We start from the raw sequence: 20,860 nt of genomic DNA on the forward strand, positions 1-20,860 counted from the left end.
ATATATATATATATATATATATATATGTAATATATATATAATATATATATATCTGTAATATATAAATATATATTACAGGTTTTTATGTAATATATATATATTACAAGTATATATGTAATTTATATAATATATATGCAATATATATATAATATATATGTAATATATATAATATATATATGTAATATATATAATATATATATGTAATATATACAATATATATGTAATATATACAATATATATGTAATATATACAATATATATGTAATATATACAATATATATGTAATATATATAATATATATATGTAATATATATATGCGTAATATACATATAATATATATATATGTAATATATATATAATATATATATATATATGTAATATATATATATAATATATATGTATTGTATATATGTATATATATATGTTGTATATATATATAATATATATATATGAAATGAATATATGTAATATATATATATATATGTAATATATATACGTAATATATATATATATGTAATATATATATCTAATATATACATATATGTAATATATATATGTATATATATATGTAAAATATATATTTGTATATATATGTAATATATATGTATATATGTATGTAATATATATAATATATAGTATATATATATGTAATATATATATGTAATATATATATATATATATATATGAAATATATATATGTAATATATATAGATGTAATATATATATATTACATACATATATGTAATATATATATTACATATATATATATATATATATGAAATATATATATATATATATATATATATGTAATATCTATATATGCAATATATTGTCTATATATTTATATGTAATGTAATATATATATATGTAATATAAATATATATATATATATGTAATATATATATATATGTAATATATATATATATATATGTAATATATACGGTGGCGTAGTTCAGATCACTAACCAAGATGGCGGCCAAGAATTAAATGTGGTCCGTGACGTAGTATACGGCGTACGTATTGAATCTAGAATTCGATAATTTTTATAATAATTTTGGCACGTTTTCATTGGTTGTTTAGCACAGACGTTGGTTATAAAAATGATTAGCGTATTAACTCGTTTCATATATACATATATATACATATATGTAATATATATATATATACATATATTTAATATATATATATGTAATATATATATGTAATATATAGGTAATATATATATATGTAATATATATATAGGTAATATATATATGTGTAATATATATATGTAATATATATATACATGTGTAATTTATATATATATGTAATATATATATGTGCAATATATATATGTAATATATATAATATATATATATGTATTATATATACGTGTAATATATATATATATGTGTAGTATATATATGTTATATATATGTATATATGTAAGATATATATATAAATATATATGTAATATATATATGTATATATGTAAGATATATATATGTATATATGTAAGATATATATATGTATATATGTAATATATATATGTATATGTTTAAGATATATATATGTATATATGTAATATATGTATGTATATATGTAATATATATATGTATATATGCAATATATGTATGTACATATGTAATAAATATATATATGTAATTTATACGTATATGTAATAAATATATTGATATATATATGTATAATATATATATATGTAATATATATATGTAATATGTATATGTAATATATCTATATATATGTAATATATCTATATATATATGTAATATATTTTTAATATATATATGTAATATGTGTATATGTGATATATATATGTATGTATATATTTAATACGTATATATGTAATATATATACATGTAATATGTATGTATGTAATATATATAGATGTAATATATATATGTAATATATATATATGTAATATATGTATGTAATATATATATATATATATGTAATATATGTATGTAATATATATGTAATATATGTATGCAATATATATATAATATATATATGTAAAATATATATATATATGTAATATATATATATCTAAAACATATATATATATATGTAATATATATATATATATGTAATATATATATATGTAATATATGTATATGTCATAAATATATGTAATATGTATATTTGTAATATGTATATTTGTACTATGTATATTTGTAATATATATATATGTAATATGTATATGTAATATATATATATGTAATATATGTATGTAATATATATATATACGTAATATATATATATATGCAATATATATATATATATTTAATATACATATGTAATATACATATATATGTAATATATATATATATATGTAAAATATATATATGTAATATATATATCTGTAAAATATATATATGTAATATATATCTATGTAAAATATATATATGTTAGTTATATATATATAAATATGCAATATATATATGTAATATATATATTTATTATATATATGTAATATATATATGTAGATATGTTTGTAAAATATATATATGTAATATATATATATGTTATATATATATATAAGTAAAATATATATGTAATATATATATGTAATATACATATATGTAATATATATATATAATATATATATGTAATATATATGTATGTAATATATATATATATGTAATATATATATATATATATATATATATGTAAAATATTTATATATAATATATATATATGTAATATATATATCTAATAGATATATATATATATGTAATATATATATGTAAAACATATATGTATGTAATATATATATAGTGTATATATATGTGTAATATATATATGTAAATATATATACGCACACATATATATACACACACATATATATACATATATGCACACACATATACATATATACACAGACACACACACACGTACACACACGCACACACAATGGGGAAAATAAGTGTTGGACACATCCCATTATTTTTTATTTTACACCTTTGGGATGCAGCGAATGACGCGAAAATTTAACAAGAAATAGTTACTACTTTAACAATAAAAAATAACTTTAGAAATTGGAACCTTTTAATGCATTAACAAAAATTATATAATAAAGACTAGAATAGCCGGAAAAAAAAGTAATGGACACATTATTTTAAATTAAATTTTATTATTATTTTTTATAAATAATGCTGGAAATTGTTATTTGCATTTTAATTTACTGACACTATTATACGTTTTAGATGTTTATTATACGTTTTAGAAGTTTCTCAATTGTGGTAGACCATACTCTACGTCGTTGGAAAGTATTGGAACACGTTAGTCACCGGTAAGCCATCACGCGTGAAGGTTTTCAGGATGAGTAAACGTAAAGAACTCTCTCAAGTCGTCCATGATAAGAATGGAATTGGTTATAGGCGTATATATATATATGTTATATATATATATATATGTAATACATATAATATGTGTGTTATATAATATGTATGTATATTACATATATATATATATATATATATATATATATATATATATATATTACATATATATATATATGTAATATATATATGTAATATATATATATATATATGTAATATATATATATATATATGTAATATATATATGTAATATATATATATGTAATATATATATGTAATATATATATATATATGTAATATATATATGTAATATATATATATATGTAAAATATATATGTAATATATATATATATATGTAATATATATATATATATATGTAAAACATATTACATATATATATATGTAATATATATATGTAATATATATATATGTAATATATATATATGTAATATATATATATGTAATATATATATGTAATATATATATATGTAATATATATATGTAATATATATATGTAATAAATACGTAACATATATCTGTAATATATATATGTAATATATATATAATATATATATAATATATGTAATATATATCTGTAATATATATATATGTAATATATATATGCAATATATATATAATATATATATGTAATATATATATATGTAATATATATATATGTAATATATATGTAATATGTATAATATATATATATATGTAATATATATATATGTGTATTATATATATATGTGTAATATATATATATGTGTAATATATATATATGGAATATATATACAGTGATGATCATATTTATTGGCACGGTAAAATAAAAGTTAAATTTTGTCTAATAAATTCTAAAAAAGGGATTAAATTAAAGAAAATAACAAAGTATATTATGTATTTTTAACTGGCCTTTCCGATGCAGCAATCGGATTTTAGAAAAAATAAATAACAAAGGAACAACAAATATAATTGCAAAAAACCCTTGTTCAAAATTATTGGCACGGCTTTGTTTTTCTTTTAGTATCAGTATAATATTAATCAATTTCCGGTTTACGTGCTTTCTGAACTTTTTTATAGCCATATTATGCTTGTTTAACGCTAATTCAGTGAATAATTTTTTTCAGATAATTTTTAGATAGCGATTTATTTAAACTATTATAAGTGACTAAATTATAATTTTCAATCGCCATGGTTAAAACTAAGGAACACAGCGAAGACGTCAGGAAGCTTGTTGTAGCATGCCATACCAATGGGGAGGGCTATAAGATTTCAAAGAAGCTAAACCTTCCCAAATCCACTGTTAGAGCCATAATAAACAAGTTCAAATCGCAAGGCCACGTTATGAGTTTAGAGGGTAGAGGGAGAAAAAGGATTCTTTCCCCAAGAGATGAACGGAAAATTGTTCGACAAGTAAAACAAAACCCAAGGATCTCTGTTGGGGAGATTGTTGATGAACAGAGCACCTCTGGAGTGAATGTATCTCGACATACAGTTGGTAGAGTTTTGAAGAGAGCTGGTTTAAAAGCATGTCGTCCGAGAAAGACTCCCTTATTGAAGCCTATGCACCTGAAAGCAAGGCTAGCCTTTGCAAAACGTCATATTGATAAAGATGTTGCATTCTGGAAACGTGTTCTATGGACTGACGAAAAGAAAATAGAGTTATTTGGCCATAATAAAGTGTCTTATATTTACAGAAAATCTGGCGAAGCTTTCCTGCCTAAGAACACCATACCCACAGTGAAGCACGGTGGAGGCAGTTTGATGTTTTGGGGATCCTTTGCTGCCTCTGGACCAGGGCGACTTGTTAAGGTCACAGGTAGCATAAAAAAGGAAGATTATGTTAAAATATTGGATGAAAACCTGAAAGACTCTGCTAAAGAGCTCTCACTTGGTCGTCGTTGGTGGTTCATGCAAGATAATGACCCAAAGCATTCGGCTAAACTGACTAAGAAATGGCTTGAGGACAATCATATTAATGTTTTGGAGTGGCCATCACAAAGCCCAGACCTTAATTCAATTGAAAATTTATGGAGAACATTAAAATTGAGGGTAATGCAAAGGAAGCCTAAGAATCTTATTCAATTGGAGGATTATTGTCAGGAAGAGTGGGCTAAAATTACTACTGAAGAGTGCAACAACTTGGTTGTAAACTATGAAAAGCGACTGAGGAAGGTAATCAAGGCCAAAGGCTATACAATTGATTATTAAATAAATCGTGCCAATAATTTTGAACAAGGGTTTTTTGCAATTATGTTTGTTGTTCCTTTGTTATTTATTTTTTCTAAAATCCGATTGCTGCATCGGAAACGCCAGTTAAAAATACATAATATACTTTGTTATTTTCTTTAATTTAATCCCTTTTTTAGAATTTATTAGATAAAATTTAACTTTTATTTTACCGTGCCAATAAATATGATCATCACTGTATATGTGTAATATATATATGTGTAATATATATATGTGTAATATATATATGTGTAATATATATATGTGTAATATATATATATGTAATATATATATATATGGGTAATATATACATATATGTAATATATACATATGTGTAATATATATATGTGTAATATATATATATGTAATATATGGATATATGTAATGTATAGGTATGTGTAATATATATACATTTAATATATGTATATAATATATGTATATGTAATATATATATAATATATATACATTTAATATATGTATATAATATATGTATATGTAATATATATATAATATATATGTAATATATATATATGTAATATAATATATATATGTAATATGTATAATATATATATGTAATATGTATAATATATATATATAATATATATATATAATATATATATGTAATATATATCTATATATGTAATATATATATGTAATATATATAATATATATATGTAATATATATAATATATATATGTAATATGTCTAATATATATATATAATATATATATATATAATATATATATGTAATATATATGTAATATATATAATATATATATGTAATATATATATATATGTAATATATATATAATATGTATATGTAATATATATATATAATATGTATATGTAATATATATATAATGTGTATATGTAATATATATATATGTATATGTAATATATATATATAATATATATATATGTAATATATATATAATATGTATATGTAATATATATATGTAATATATATGTAATAATATATATGTAATAATGTAATATATATAGTATATATATGTAATATATATATAATATGTATATGTAATAGATATGTAATATATATATTACATATATATATATGTGTGTGTGTGTGTGTAATATATATGTATATAATATATATATATATATGTAATATATATATATATATATATATATATATATATATATATATATATATACTAGCCTGGGTGCCCGGGGTTGCCCGGGTGTTTAGAGGTGTATGCTGAGCAAAAAAAAAAGGGGGTAATTTTTTAAACTTTGACCCCTATTATGACCCCTGAAAATTTATTGTTTTGGCCTCAAATCAAGTTATTACGTTAGATCCCTGTCCACGGAACCTATATCTAAAATTTCAAGGGTGTAGACCCAAAATTGTCGGAGGAGTTTGGTAGAGTTCTTAAAGGTCAAATCGTTTAAATTTGACCCCTTAACAGCCAAATTTCTGGCTGACACCCGTCACATCGATTTTCCCAAATCTCAGTACCCGGTATTTCAAATTTCGAGTCTATAGACTAAAAATTGACAGAGTTATTGCGTAGGGAAATGTACACAGACACACAGACACACAGACAGACAGACAGACACGATCACTTTTATATATATATATATATATATATATATATATATTTATATGTATATATATATAGAAATAAGCTGTAGATTTTCTTGTACAGCATGTGAGCTGGTTTTGAATTAATTTTTACAAAAACAATAACTAATATATTATAAACAATACATTGGACACAAATTGAAATATTATGCACAGCTATGGGGAGGGAGGAATATTATTCCAGCATTAAATACAATAAATCCTATTGTACTTTAACTCCGCATTCCTTATTTTGTAGTCCCTGGTGGCCTCTATTAAGCCAACCATGCAGCCCACCAAATAAACTTTAGAATATGTATGCGTCTCTATGTTGCATAAATATCCTTACTTTAGGATGAGAATGCAGTAAAATCTTTATAAAAACAAGAATGTTTTCATCTCATCCAAAATTAAAAAAATAAACAAACAAAAAAACTGCCACCTACTCATCGAATCGTTATTAACAAAATTCACAATCCACCGATATTTTGTACATGTAAACTTTAATGTCTGCCCAACCTGTTCACCAGGTTTCCAACCTGAATGCCCAAGTCTTTCTTTTATTGTGTCGTTCAATGATATGCAATGTTGCTTTACAAGCATACCCGAAGCCAACTGATTTTGACTGTGATGGACATCTTTGAACTGGAATCGTCTGCAGAATTTTTTATAGATGGATAATCTATTTTAGATAACCCCACAAATAAAAATTTGGACGATTATGTGTAGCCACTCACATTCAGGATCAAACCTCCCATTTATGAGATTTTCACCAAAAAATGTTGAAAATTATGACTGAAAGTTGGTGGACAAGTTAAGCTTAGACAGAAGTTTATTTCTAACAAAGGTGGTTTTGAATTTTATTAACAATTGATGAAAATTGCATAAAAAACTTTTCATAAAAATTATGAATTTTTATTTTATATATATATATATATATATATATATATATAAAATTAATGTTTATTTTAGAAATATTGCTAATTTCAATGTATACCATTTTCATTTAATGGGTTGAAACTGTTACGGAAAAAACAGAATCCCCATTAAATATGAATAAAGCTCAATGGATCTATTTTATAGTAGCAAGGCATATATAGTACAAAATTTTGCTGAAATTCAAAGAATCACATTTTTTTTATAACTTTCGTTTAATATACTGTGGATTTTCTCATGACAGCCGTTTCGTTAACAAGTGGACAATTCCATGATTTTATGTTTCCATAGAAATTTTCCAACCCAGCAACTCGTCAGATGCGATTTCCTTTCATGTTATTTAACAGAAAGTTGTTTTATACATCATAAACCTGGTACTTTTTTGGGGGCGGGAAAAAAATTTTATGACCAAGTTGTTACAGGTTGGCCGTATTGTAAGAACGTGATCATGAAATTTTTTTCCAAAAAAAACGTACCAGGTTTATGATGTACAAAACACCTTTTTGTTAAATAACCTTGTAAGGAAATCGCATCTGACGAGTTGATGGATTGGAAAATTTCTATAAAAATATAAAATCATGGAATTGTCCACTTGTTAATGAAATGGATGTAATGAGGAAAGTTATAAAATATGTGAGTCTTCTAATTTAAGCAAAATATATATATATATATATATATATATATATATATATATATATAAATTTTTAATATATATAATAGAATATCAATCTAACAAATACATCAATATTCATCATACTCATCAAAATTAGCTTGAAAATTATTGTAACCAACCACAAACCAATTATATAAATTTTCCAAAGAAAATTAATTATTGGTGGATAAAATAAAAAGAAATAACTTGTTACAAAATCATAAAATAAAATATTGAATCAAATAAAAACAACTTGAAAAATCCTATATATTTGCAAAAAAAAAAATACAATTTAAAATTATTTCATTCTATGTATTCTTCTATTTTAATATTTTTTTTATTTCTTAAATTGCATATTTTGTTTTCATTGTTTATTACACATATTGAAACAGCAGCACATATCGTTATCTGCATATAAAGGCACTTTTAAAATGTTGTACAACTAAAAACTTTGTTTTGCAATTGTTTTGTTATTTGTGACTTTTGTAAAGAAGAAAAAGAAATTGCTATTTTATTTTTCATCTTCATAATTTATTTACAAATCTGTACATATATAATGTTTGTGTGTATAGAGATAATAAAAAAAAAAAGAAGGCAGATAGACCAGACAATACAATCAAATCAGTACGATCAAATATGGTACGATTTTGTTATTATCAAAACACTTCCAAACTCCTTGGATTAACATTCACAGGCAATGTGAATTGAAACAAATACATTGTCAACGCTGCGGCAAAGAAGGTCGACTCCCTCTACCATGCGAGATAATTGCTCACATTAGAGAGCATCCTTTATCTTTACAAAACCACCAGTCTCTCACTCCTAGGCAGAACCCCAAAACAGGGTCTCAAATCCGATAATGTTGCAGTGTTGGTCAAGTTTTTAACCCCTGTCCTATCACTGCAATGTTGTATCCTTGTGCCTGTTTTACAAGTACTTTAATGGAATGTGCTCTGATGAACTCAGAGCATTTGTGCTCCCTCAACATACATACTCCCAACTAATCTGACAAGCAGTAAAATCCCACCCTTTCACTGTTGAGATCCCTAAATGTCCGAAAGCCTAATAGTTTCTTCTCTCAGACTGCTAGACTTTGGAATTCCTTCGTTGTTTACTGCATTCCTGATCGTACTAACATATTTAAGTTTAATTGTAATGTGAACAGACATCTTGCTGCTCAACCTCCCATAGTTTACTCTTAGACACAATCCCAAACAGTAGCCCCTTATATTCAAAGTGGCAATATTCTTTGTTTAGGGAGAAAATGCTTAAAAAAAACTGAATGAAAAAAAATGTTATTTTCAAATTTTTATGAATTTGCATTAACAGGAAAGCAGAAGATACACTGACAGAAGAAAAAAGGGAGAGAAGTGAAAATGTCACTTTATCAATTTGAAAATAATATCTACCTTTCGTTCTCCTTCGTTTCCCCTCTTTTTTCTCTCCTTTCCCCCCCCCCCCCTTCTCTTCATATCCATTTCATTTTTTGTTAAAATTTAAAAATAAAAATGTTCCATGATGAAGTCTTTTCACAATAAAAATTTCACCTCTACATGTTGATTTACTTGTATTGTCTGGTCCATCTGTTTTTAAACTAAAAAAAAAAATCAAATCAACTCCACGTTTTTACACATTTTTTACACATTTCATCTACTTCTTTCCTTCTCTTCATATATATATATATATATATATATATATATATATATATATATATATATATATATATATATATATATATATATATATGTATGTATGTATGTTTGTGTGTGTGTATGCATAAGATATAGAGTTTTTAATAGCTATACAAATGCAATCTTGTTTTAATCCTTGGTTTCTTCAGGCCACTCTGTGTTACATACCAATTTTAGATTCGTGAGACTATTATAAAGATGATGATGATGGTCTTATGAGACAAAGAGATGAAGAGATAAGAGTCATTTCGGGCGATGTATCAAATCTGTTCTGTCCTGGATTTATGGTGATATCGTCAGAAATTGCCTGCCTTGTTAATTACCAATAATTAACTGGAAATATGTGTACTTAAAATACATATTTTTTATTATCTTAGGTACATTATTCGTGTGTGTGTGTGTGTGTGTGTGTGAGAGAGAGAGAGAGAGAGAGAGAGAGAGAGAGAGACAGAGATTTAACATATCCTCTAAACAAATTCTATTTGCTTCCAACATTCTGATTCATACATCAGTTTCCTCTTCTCTGTTCCAATGGATAAATTTTAAACCCTTGAACACTTAAAATTCGTCTTCACACCCCCAGGCCACATGAATATCAAATATCTTAAGTAACCTAAAGAAATTCAGGATTGAATTATGATTGCGTTTGTGAAGCCATTTAAAATTTTATGTTTATGCTCATAGTAAGCACTTTTGAAATAAATATTTAAAACAAATGCTCATAATATGATATGTTTTAATGTATTATGTTGAAAGATAGGACTAAACAGATGATTTAACCAGAACGATTGCTCTGTGTTGAATGCTAGTTGTAACTCTGATCCATCTTCGACTACGTTTTTTTTTTTTAACCCTTTTTGTTTGACGTCCCTTCTTCTTACAATGTGACTTGTCCTTTATATGCAGACGTGCATGGGGTTCCAGGTATGTTCTTATTGGTCTCTTTCTGTCACTAAATACCGCACAAACCATCCTATTTGTTCACCCATATATTCTAACACAAGACATTTCCATCTTCCTCTCCAAAATATTTACGTATGACGCAACTCAATAGCTCGACTCGGTGCTTTTCATATAAATAATTCTCAGGCTGATACGATAGTCTTTTTATTTGTTTAAGATCTTTACCAATTTAGACGTGGCATATTTTAGTAAAAAATTATTTTCTGAGTAGGGTGGGGGTTGAATTGATTTATTCATTAAAGAAAAAAAATGTTGTGCGTTTACAAAACTATTTTAAAATTAAAAAAAATATATATATATATATTTACTGCCTCCCCACGAGTTCTGAATGTGACACAAGGCTAGTTTAATCTAAAAAAAAATCCAGCTCTCGAAAAAAGAACATTGTAGATTGGGACAAAAATTAAAATAATCACAGTGAAGAAAGATTTCTACTCTTCCAACTAAGAACAGAACAGATGTTACACTTTGATCCAAGCCTCAAGAGCGGGCAAAAAAAAGAAAAAGAATATGAATGTGAATGAAGAAATGAGATTTGAAATTACCTTTTGATAAATATATTTCATTCGAGCTACGATCAAAATGTCATATCTGTTTTGCCTCAGATAGAGGAGGAGAAACCCTTCTCTGATTAAAGCACTTTTTATAGACGTACCTATAGTCCTTTGGGTCACAACCATTACCATTATTTATATGATTTTGATTTCATTCGAAAATTCATAAACTGCGACATATCTGTTAACTTGCATAACTAAACATAATAATTCTCCTTACCTTCTTCTTCTTCTTCTTCTTCTTCTTCTTCTTCTTCTTCTTCTTCTTCTTCCTATTATTATTATTATTATTATTATTATTATTATTATTATTATTTAGAGATATACTTAATTTCATATGTAAATAAAGACTTTTTTATTTTGCCATCTAATTTACATATATGTCTTTGGTGTGTAGAGATATAATTATATAAGTTACATAATGATACTAAAAACGAGATTCACTCTTCCGCTAAATACTCACAGAAGCATTAGGAAATATTAATGAGTGGTTGAATCAGCATTGTGCGAAGAGGTGAGAAAAATAACTAAGATGAGTGATTTGTTTAGTTAATTATATATTGCAGCTAAGTAGAACAGTAAAAACCGAATTCTTTCAAACATAACTCAGTCCCAGAACTAAGGTATATATTTTAACATATATTTTGTGTTAATCAAGAATATGAGAAAAAAGCTTTAGAAAAACAGACATTTAGTGTCATGATAGTTATGAGCCAAAAACGCTCTTGTGGGGTTAAAAAATTATCTTCATAAAGTTCAATCTTATGTCACATGCAGCCCTCATGAAGAGGCAAGGAACTAACAGTTAGAAAAGCATTTGTTTGGCTTTCTCCCCCCCCCTCCAAAAAAGGGTATGTAAGTTAGATGGGTTGAAGCAGAAAAATGGTTCTTTGGTATGACTAGGACGCGTTTGAAAGTTTATGTTTGCCTTTTGTTTAGGAGCACAAATGAACAATAATATTTAACTTTTGCCCTTAAACGCGAGAAATTACTATCCATTTGACAGTATAATGCCACAGGAACACACCACAATAGTGTATAGTATTTATATATCTCTTGCCATGAGAAATATGACACAAGGGTCAGAAAAATGGGATCAAAAAGTCATGAGGAGCACTCTGACCCATAAAATTTCATGGGCAACCTCATCAATACTCCCTGGTGGGGATATTTCAAACGATTAACAATAAACTAACCACTTCTCAAAGGTGGACCTTCTAGAACTGCAAAGGACAAGCATCATACCGCAACCAACATGGAAAAGGTACTTTTAGAAATAATTTAGACTCTGTTGATTATGGTGCTGAGGGTAAAAATGCCATGACCGGGTTTCCTAACTGGAAACATTGTAACAGAAGCAGCAGTACAGATGGAAAATGGGCACATTGTTCAGTATACAATGCCCCCCCCTAATAAGAACAAATAATAAATGAAATGAAAGATATATATGATGTGCAACAAAATATAAAGGCAGTATTTAAAAAGAATACGTCTGCCTCATGAGCCACCGACTGGCATCAGGGCATCACAATATGTTAGTCCTTTTAGTTGCCAAATAGCAATTAAACTTTGAGTTGGATTAAAATATGGAGTCAAAAGTCAAATATTATGGTTCTTTTTGTGCTCACAAGCCAAAACATTTCTTTTTTTATATGTAGAATATTTTAGAATTTAATTTTCATAATACGGCTTGTATCTTCACTTTCTGTGCTTCCTACAAACAATTATAAAACTCAATTCATGGAGATGGATCGTTCTGATTCCATTGTTCATATTTACTAAATTAAATTTTTGATGTAATTTTTTTTTTTGTGTGAACTATAGAAAACCTTAGATTCTTTGCAAAATAATGTCCAATTTCAGAAAAAAATTATTACTTGTGCACAAGAACTCTCTCAACACAACAAAGAATAGCATTATCCAGCATCAAATGAAATTTTCATGAACAGATCTTCTTCACGAAAGCTTCCTGTCTGTGGGAACACATTGCTGCAAGACTGCTTCCCTGCAGATTACAACTTTGTTGTTTTCAATGCCAATGTCAAGAGAGGCCAATATCTAGAATGCCATAAATATTTGGACTTGATTCTGACAATTATTCTTTCTGATTAACCCTTATCCTCAAATAGCATCTGGCCTTGGTAAATGGTGATTCTTCGAAAGTTTTCTCACTATGAAATTTTTTAAACCACTTGTTCATTGTATGAACACTTACTGAAAAAAAAAGAACAAACTTGTATCAATGGAAGTATTTAATTCCAGTAAATTATTAAATATTTTCATCAGGAGGGCGCATATTTTCTAGTTAATTCATTGTTCTTTTCTTTATAATTTAGGCGTTTAAATTTATCATCATTTGCTTTGATTTGAATTTTGTCCAGGCTTACAACATTTATGCTTTGAATTCCTGTGATCATTTTGTGTGGTTTGTTTAAATTGGAAAATTTAAAATTCAATTCATTATTTCTTTCTTTTTCCAAATCCAAAATTTAAATCAAGTAATCAAAATATAATTTAGTAAACCAGAGCAATGGAACAGAAACGGTTGTCTACTTTATAGGCAATGTGTGAAGAGAAGTGTGTGAAGCTACTGGTCTTAAACCAGACAGAAAAAAAGGTTTGTGTGTTTGTTACCATGAAGTGGTATGGAAAAGTTGTAGGCTATGTAAAGAAAAAAGCACCTGAATTACCTAAGTGAGATAAGAGTAAGCCGCCAGCAAAACGTGAAGAGAGAGGAAGAGACAAATCATACACGTGTAAAAAAAATGGGCCACTTTCATTTGTATTGCAAATAAGGTTAGTAATGCAATGTATTGCTCTTAAAGAAACCCACTGAGAAAGTATCAACCAAATGACTGTAACCTCAATAGTAGATGGCAAATAAACTAAAAATATTTTTTAAACTGTCGTCGCATGTTTTTTTTTGTTTTAAATTTTTATAATGCTACATATATTACTTTGCAGTAATATGCTTTTGAAATTAAATGTAGACATATAATTTGTCGAATGTATGAGATTAATTAGGTATGATTGACATGGTTTGATGTCAGATTCGTTGATTACCTGATATGAAGGCTGATAGCAGATTGGTTAATTTAATCATGTGACATAAATGTGTGATAATATAGACTACTTTATCCAACCTTCCACACACCTACCAGAAAATATTAGCTAGGAAGTAAATATAAATACAAAAGTAATGGATCCATTGTACTACACAGATCTAATGACGCCATGGACAATTAGCTATTAATAGCTGTAGTAAGGGTGAAGATAAAGAATTCCAAAGTAAATATTTTGTTCCAGTTGAAGTGAGCCGGGAGTAACTGAGAAGATAAAATGTATCAGGTAATAATAGAATTCTAACCAAATTCAAGGATAAAAGACTAACACAGCTTCATATAGAGGTTCATCAAATAATGTATTTTAAGGTCCACTTTAATGTTTTTATTGAATCTGTATGTTTTGTGATGAAAATCCTATTTCAAACTAATATAACATATGGAACGACATTGTATGGACTTTATGTATGCTTACTTTTTTCTTTTTGTCTTTATCTATATGAAGTTAGATATGAAGTGTATATGTTTATGTATTTATATGCACAGGATTTACTTATAAACTGATTAACCGATCATTATGAATTTTGATATGTTTATATTAGGTTGGTGCAAAAATAATGTCGTTTTTTATCAGATATATACCAAAAAAACGACATTATTTTTGTACCAACCTAATATATCTATTTTTACAGGATTCACTTATAAACTAATTAGCCGATCATTAGGAATTTTGCTACACAGCTGTAAGGTGTAAGAGATGGTAATGTGGACTATACTTAGTTTAATTTAATTTTATACAAACGGGCTAAAAAGGGTGTAGAAGCTCTTTGTGAAAATTTACAAAACTCCCGTTTTTGTAAAGTATTATACATGAATTAATAAATATTGCCCAAATTTAAGTGTCTTTGGAGTATTTTTTAGTGTTCTTTTAGGGAGGTATATTATAGGGACAAACACTTATTTGAAAATTCAAATATACCATATCGGCATTGAATTTGATCCATAGACATTAGATTCCCTGACTTTCTAATTTCTGCTTAAGATCCTTGAATTTCTTCTCAAGACCCTTAAATTCTAGATATTTTCTAGAATGAAAATCATGTAATGGATTATGATCAAAATTGGAATAAGAATTCTAGACATAAGGTTTAGTACCATTATATCTTTATTTTAATCTTTGTAAGGCGATTTTTCTCTTCTAGTTTATTACATAAACTCATTTCATTGACATCACTTCATTTTACCATATCCCATCGTGTAAAGCCACGCATGGCACCTCGCAACAACACATGGATATTTGCGCGTTTATTTAAATATACACGCAATTCACTCGAACCCAATAAAATCCACACCGTTGTCATATCGCATTTCTAATAAATTGACCTATATTAGGCCTGTATTATAACTATATACGATTTGTTGTAAACTTAATTCTCGACTTTATCGTACTGCATACACGTGCACCGATTATGTTACTCTCAATCTTCACTCTCTTGCAGAGGTGTGCACATATACTCGCACGCAAACATTTGACTGTTTCACAATATAAAAGTTTAGTTCACAACATACACTTCGTACACATACACGATTCTCACTTTAGATCTCACCAGATCACTGAGAGATTCTTGGCACGAGGGTAAACTGTCTCCTTGGGCACCAATTAGCAAGGTATTTGCCCCAATTCCAGAAATCATTCTTTTCTATCCCTTTCCTTTTTTTTCTTTTTTTCCTAATTTCTGCCCATATCAATTACTTATTATTTGGATTCTTCAGACTACTGTTCTAATTTTAAATGTTATTTCCACAACATTTCGGCTGATGTAACCACCAACCTTCTTCGAACTTGGAAATTTTTCTATGAAACTTGAAAATTTTTCTATGGAACTTGGGAATCTGCACAGAATTTTGAATGGAACCCTTTATTTAATCCACGGGGAAATAGCAAGCTCTCATTCCATAAGCCATAATTTGCAGTTGTATTTTAAGTGTAAAGTATTTTATTCATTATACTATGGTGCAATGGATAAAGTACTTGGTACATTCAGTTGTAAGTTACATTCTTCTTACGATTGAAGGTTTAATCCTCAGTGTGAGCAACACTCAAAATACAAAACTTACGACTTCTACCCAGTCATGGCTGACGAAACAAGAGCAAGCTACCTCCATGGATTACATAAAAGATTCTTCTCCAAATTCTGTCCAGATTCTCGAGTTCAACAAGATTCACCTGAAGAAAGTCGTTACATCAACCAAAATGTTGTGAAAATAAAATTAAGATGAGGACAGTAGTTCGAATAATCCAAATAATACAAATTATCAATCCTCTTCTCCAAAAATTCGAAAGCCTATTTAAACTCCTTTTAACCCCAACCATCCTGGGTACAACACGAAATTTGGATCTGGTTGTGCTACTCCAATTTAAAAGCTTTTGGTATTATGGGGTTGTCCTTTTGTTGCTATTACTCCCAGATCCATTTTGAGCAGGAATGTATAGTATCTATCATTTAGAGTATTTATTTAAAAAAATATGTACGGTTACAAAACCAATCAATTAATCTACAATTCTTTCATATACAAAACATACATTTACACCATAATAAATATTTGAAGATTTGAAAAAGTAGAGCAATTACGTTTTTACTGATATGACTTGCATTTGTGTTAAATAACCTGAAAAGAGTTGACATGCCATGGAACAAAACAACTGAACCAAATAAATAAGACCGCTGATGAGATCTGAGATTAAAACATGATTGCAACTATTGAATTTACAATTCTTATTTTATACAATTGGTTAGAAAAAAAGGAATCCTGATTTGATGGATTCTATACTTTAATGTTGCAAATATTTCTTCATGCAGAAAAGATCAGTTTTTCATATGGAGAAAGCTCAGTTGCCCCCCTCCCCAAGGGACACTCTGGATTGAGACAAAAATTAAAACTGCTCCAGTCTCAAAGAATTTTATTGACGGAACACAGAAAAGATGAAAATGTAGTATCAGAGTAGATACTACACTTTCATCCTATGCAAAAGGACAAGAATTTTGTCACATGCTGAAATAAGATTTTAATTGCTGAATATGTAGCATTTAAAAAAAATTATATTCTTTCGTTGGAATTTTTTGAGATGAGGATTACTAAATTGGATCATTTGGACTACTATTTTTATCTTGAAAAGTTTCAGCCAATGTAACCTAATCCAATCAATAATTATGAATAGTAAATCAGAACAATCAATAATCACCTGAAGAGGCCTCTAGTTGCTTATCATTGGTTGACCGACGAAACATGCTCATGATTATATAATGACATATAAATATGTAAAAATATGTAAATGCTTATGTAAAATAGATAAAAAATATATTTTGCACTACTTCCTGTATTGGGCATTCTTATATGAACCTCATTAAAACTTCACTAGTTGTTCACCTCTGGAAAATGTATGTAAAAATCATCATTAGAAAGAAATCTTCCGATATTTTAGCATTCATTTTTGCTGACCAAATAACATACTTATGATAGAATTTATACTTTTTATGTCAAACCATTGTACGTTAATGATGTATTGTTTACTTTGAAGAGAAAAACAATTTAGGCAACCTGAGTTTCAGCATCATTTGTGTCTGTACAACTGCATTTAAAGTCAGCATACCATCTCATAATCATTGTTTCCGATTGAGTAGAGTTGAAATTGCATTTATTGAACGATTGCTTTGTTCGAACAGTATTTTTTCAGGTCAGAAAGCAATGCTTTAGCAACATATGAAATTCGGATTTTTTCATTGCAACATTAGCTCCACTTAAATAATTAATTTATAAATGAATAATATGATTGAGTTTCGATTTTGATACTTGCCAATTGAAGGTTAGTACTCTACAAAACTCATATAAACATTTCTTTTTATTAGTTGCATCATCTATATGTCAGGTCCGGAACTTATAATATATGAGATATATTACTTTTACCATGTAGCATACTCATTAGCTTGATGTCTTGACAACAGTCATGAAATCTGTGTTTCTGTTTTACCAACTAAAGTTCAGCATTTTGCTATGCTACTGTTACCGTTGCGCATTTCTTATCATGTGATCCTGTTTGGCCAATCATGATTTAGTACCTACCACCTTTCTTGTAAGATTCAATCTATCTTCATGTCTTATCTTGAAATTGATTTCTTTTTTCATCATTCCATCATGTAATTCTCTTCTTTCAATTTCTTTTTTTCGAATCGAGGTGTAAAATCTTTGTATTCTCTCTACAATAAAGAACATCTGATTTTTTTTTTCGAATCGCAATGTCTTTAATTATATTTTCCTTATATCACAGGATTCTCTTGGGCCAATCAAGGCTTGCACTAATCTGTTTCACTAAGAATCTTTATATATTTTATCACATCTCATTCAGCCAATCAAGGTTTGGTATTTCTTTCCCCTATTTACTATGTAACATGCTCACTCTCTCCATGTTTTTCTCTATCCCATCACGTTGTTCTCTTCAACCAATCAAATCTCTATTTTTAATGTTAATCCTTCATGATCAATATTAAACAAAATATGATTTATTTACATAGGAAATGATTGTTTTCATGCTACGGATCTTCCAAACACTTTTCTTTCCATGTATTTCTTTGCTTTTCTTAATAATAAAAAAAATCTTGTATCTTCACTATTTGGATCGACATTCCATAAATTGCAATTGTGGAATTTACACTTAGACAAAGCATGAAATAAATTTATATGCTTGAAGATTAGTTTTGTTTGTTTGTTTAATAGCATATCAATACTTTTTAGTTATTTAATGCTCTGTCATTATTTTCATAGCAGGTGCTCGATTGAGCTTCAATCTATACCCCCCTCCTCCTGCAAAACATTTGCAACAAATACTCATCTCACTAGAGCAACTGTCAATAATTTCCCTTCCTCTCTATTTGTACCTAAAACTAAACGAAAACTCTATGAACAAAGTTTCTTTCATAGAATTGTCCACCTGTGGAACACAATACCGTGGGGCTGATTAACAGCTGACTATAACATGATCGTTTTCAAGTCTATTGTAAATAAGTTCTTGTTGAGTTGCCCTCTTAAATAGTTAAACCCTACCCAAATTCGACAATTACCAGTCATCATGATATAATCTCACTGTCTACTTGACACTCATTAAATCTTATCCTTGAAAGGCCTTTGGGTCTTAATAAGTGGTTCCCCCTCTCTCCAGTAAAAAGAAAAGGAACATAATAACTACTGTAAATTATTCATTATCATTAACTAACCACACATATCTGGTGTTGCTCAGGATGTATTGAAGTCATTTTAGTTTTTATGTTTTATAGCTTACACAGGAAAAAAAATGAAATTTTAGTTGTAAGGGAGACAACTCTTTTTATATCGTTCAAATAAAAGCTGTGTTATTACTCTTGCTGATTCTTATTTTTCAGTCATAATTGAAAAATGTTTCCATATTACCAGTTTACCTGGGGCGGGGTTACATAATTTTAAAATAAATTGTAGCAAAGTATGTTATAGTGCCAATAGCACAAATTAAAATTGGCTAGTCAGAATCAAAGTTTGATGTCTCAGCTTAAATGCTATTTAGGTTCAACTTTTAAAATCCCACAAGATAACTTTATATTAGATAGATTAGTTAGATTGGTTTGATTTATATACCTTTTGGTATATCAGATGTTACCATGAAATAAATAAGTGTTCAAGCAATGTACTTAAATATCAATGGTAGTTACATGGTTCATACGTGAGTGGGTTGGTATAGGCTGACAGCATGTGCAAGATGCAAATTGTCTTGTGTACACAGCATATGGCAATAGCAGAATTTTTAGTACCTCAAGAGCAATTTGTT

At 27.1% G+C, this 20,860-nt stretch overlaps 1 protein-coding gene across 19 annotated transcripts in view; it reads left to right on the top strand.

Moving 5' to 3' along the window:
* The window catches only part of LOC145294584 (calcium-dependent secretion activator 1-like), a 649,478-nt gene that overhangs the window by 575,353 nt on the left and 53,265 nt on the right, over positions 1-20,860 (top strand). For 12 of the 19 annotated variants that reach the window (XM_080141411.1, XM_080141392.1, XM_080141395.1 and 9 more), the window contains one exon: positions 11,334-11,351. The exons of the other annotated variants lie outside the window; for them this stretch is intronic. In XM_080141411.1, coding sequence (XP_079997537.1) covers positions 11,334-11,351 — 18 coding nt within the window. The remainder of the gene's footprint in view (positions 1-11,333; positions 11,352-20,860) is intronic. 19 annotated transcript variants of the gene reach the window in all.

The sequence above is a fragment of the Euprymna scolopes genome, chromosome 2, assembly GCF_053919585.1.
Source record: "Euprymna scolopes isolate OS-2025 chromosome 2, ASM5391958v1, whole genome shotgun sequence".
NCBI classification, from domain to species: domain Eukaryota; kingdom Metazoa; phylum Mollusca; class Cephalopoda; order Sepiida; family Sepiolidae; genus Euprymna; species Euprymna scolopes.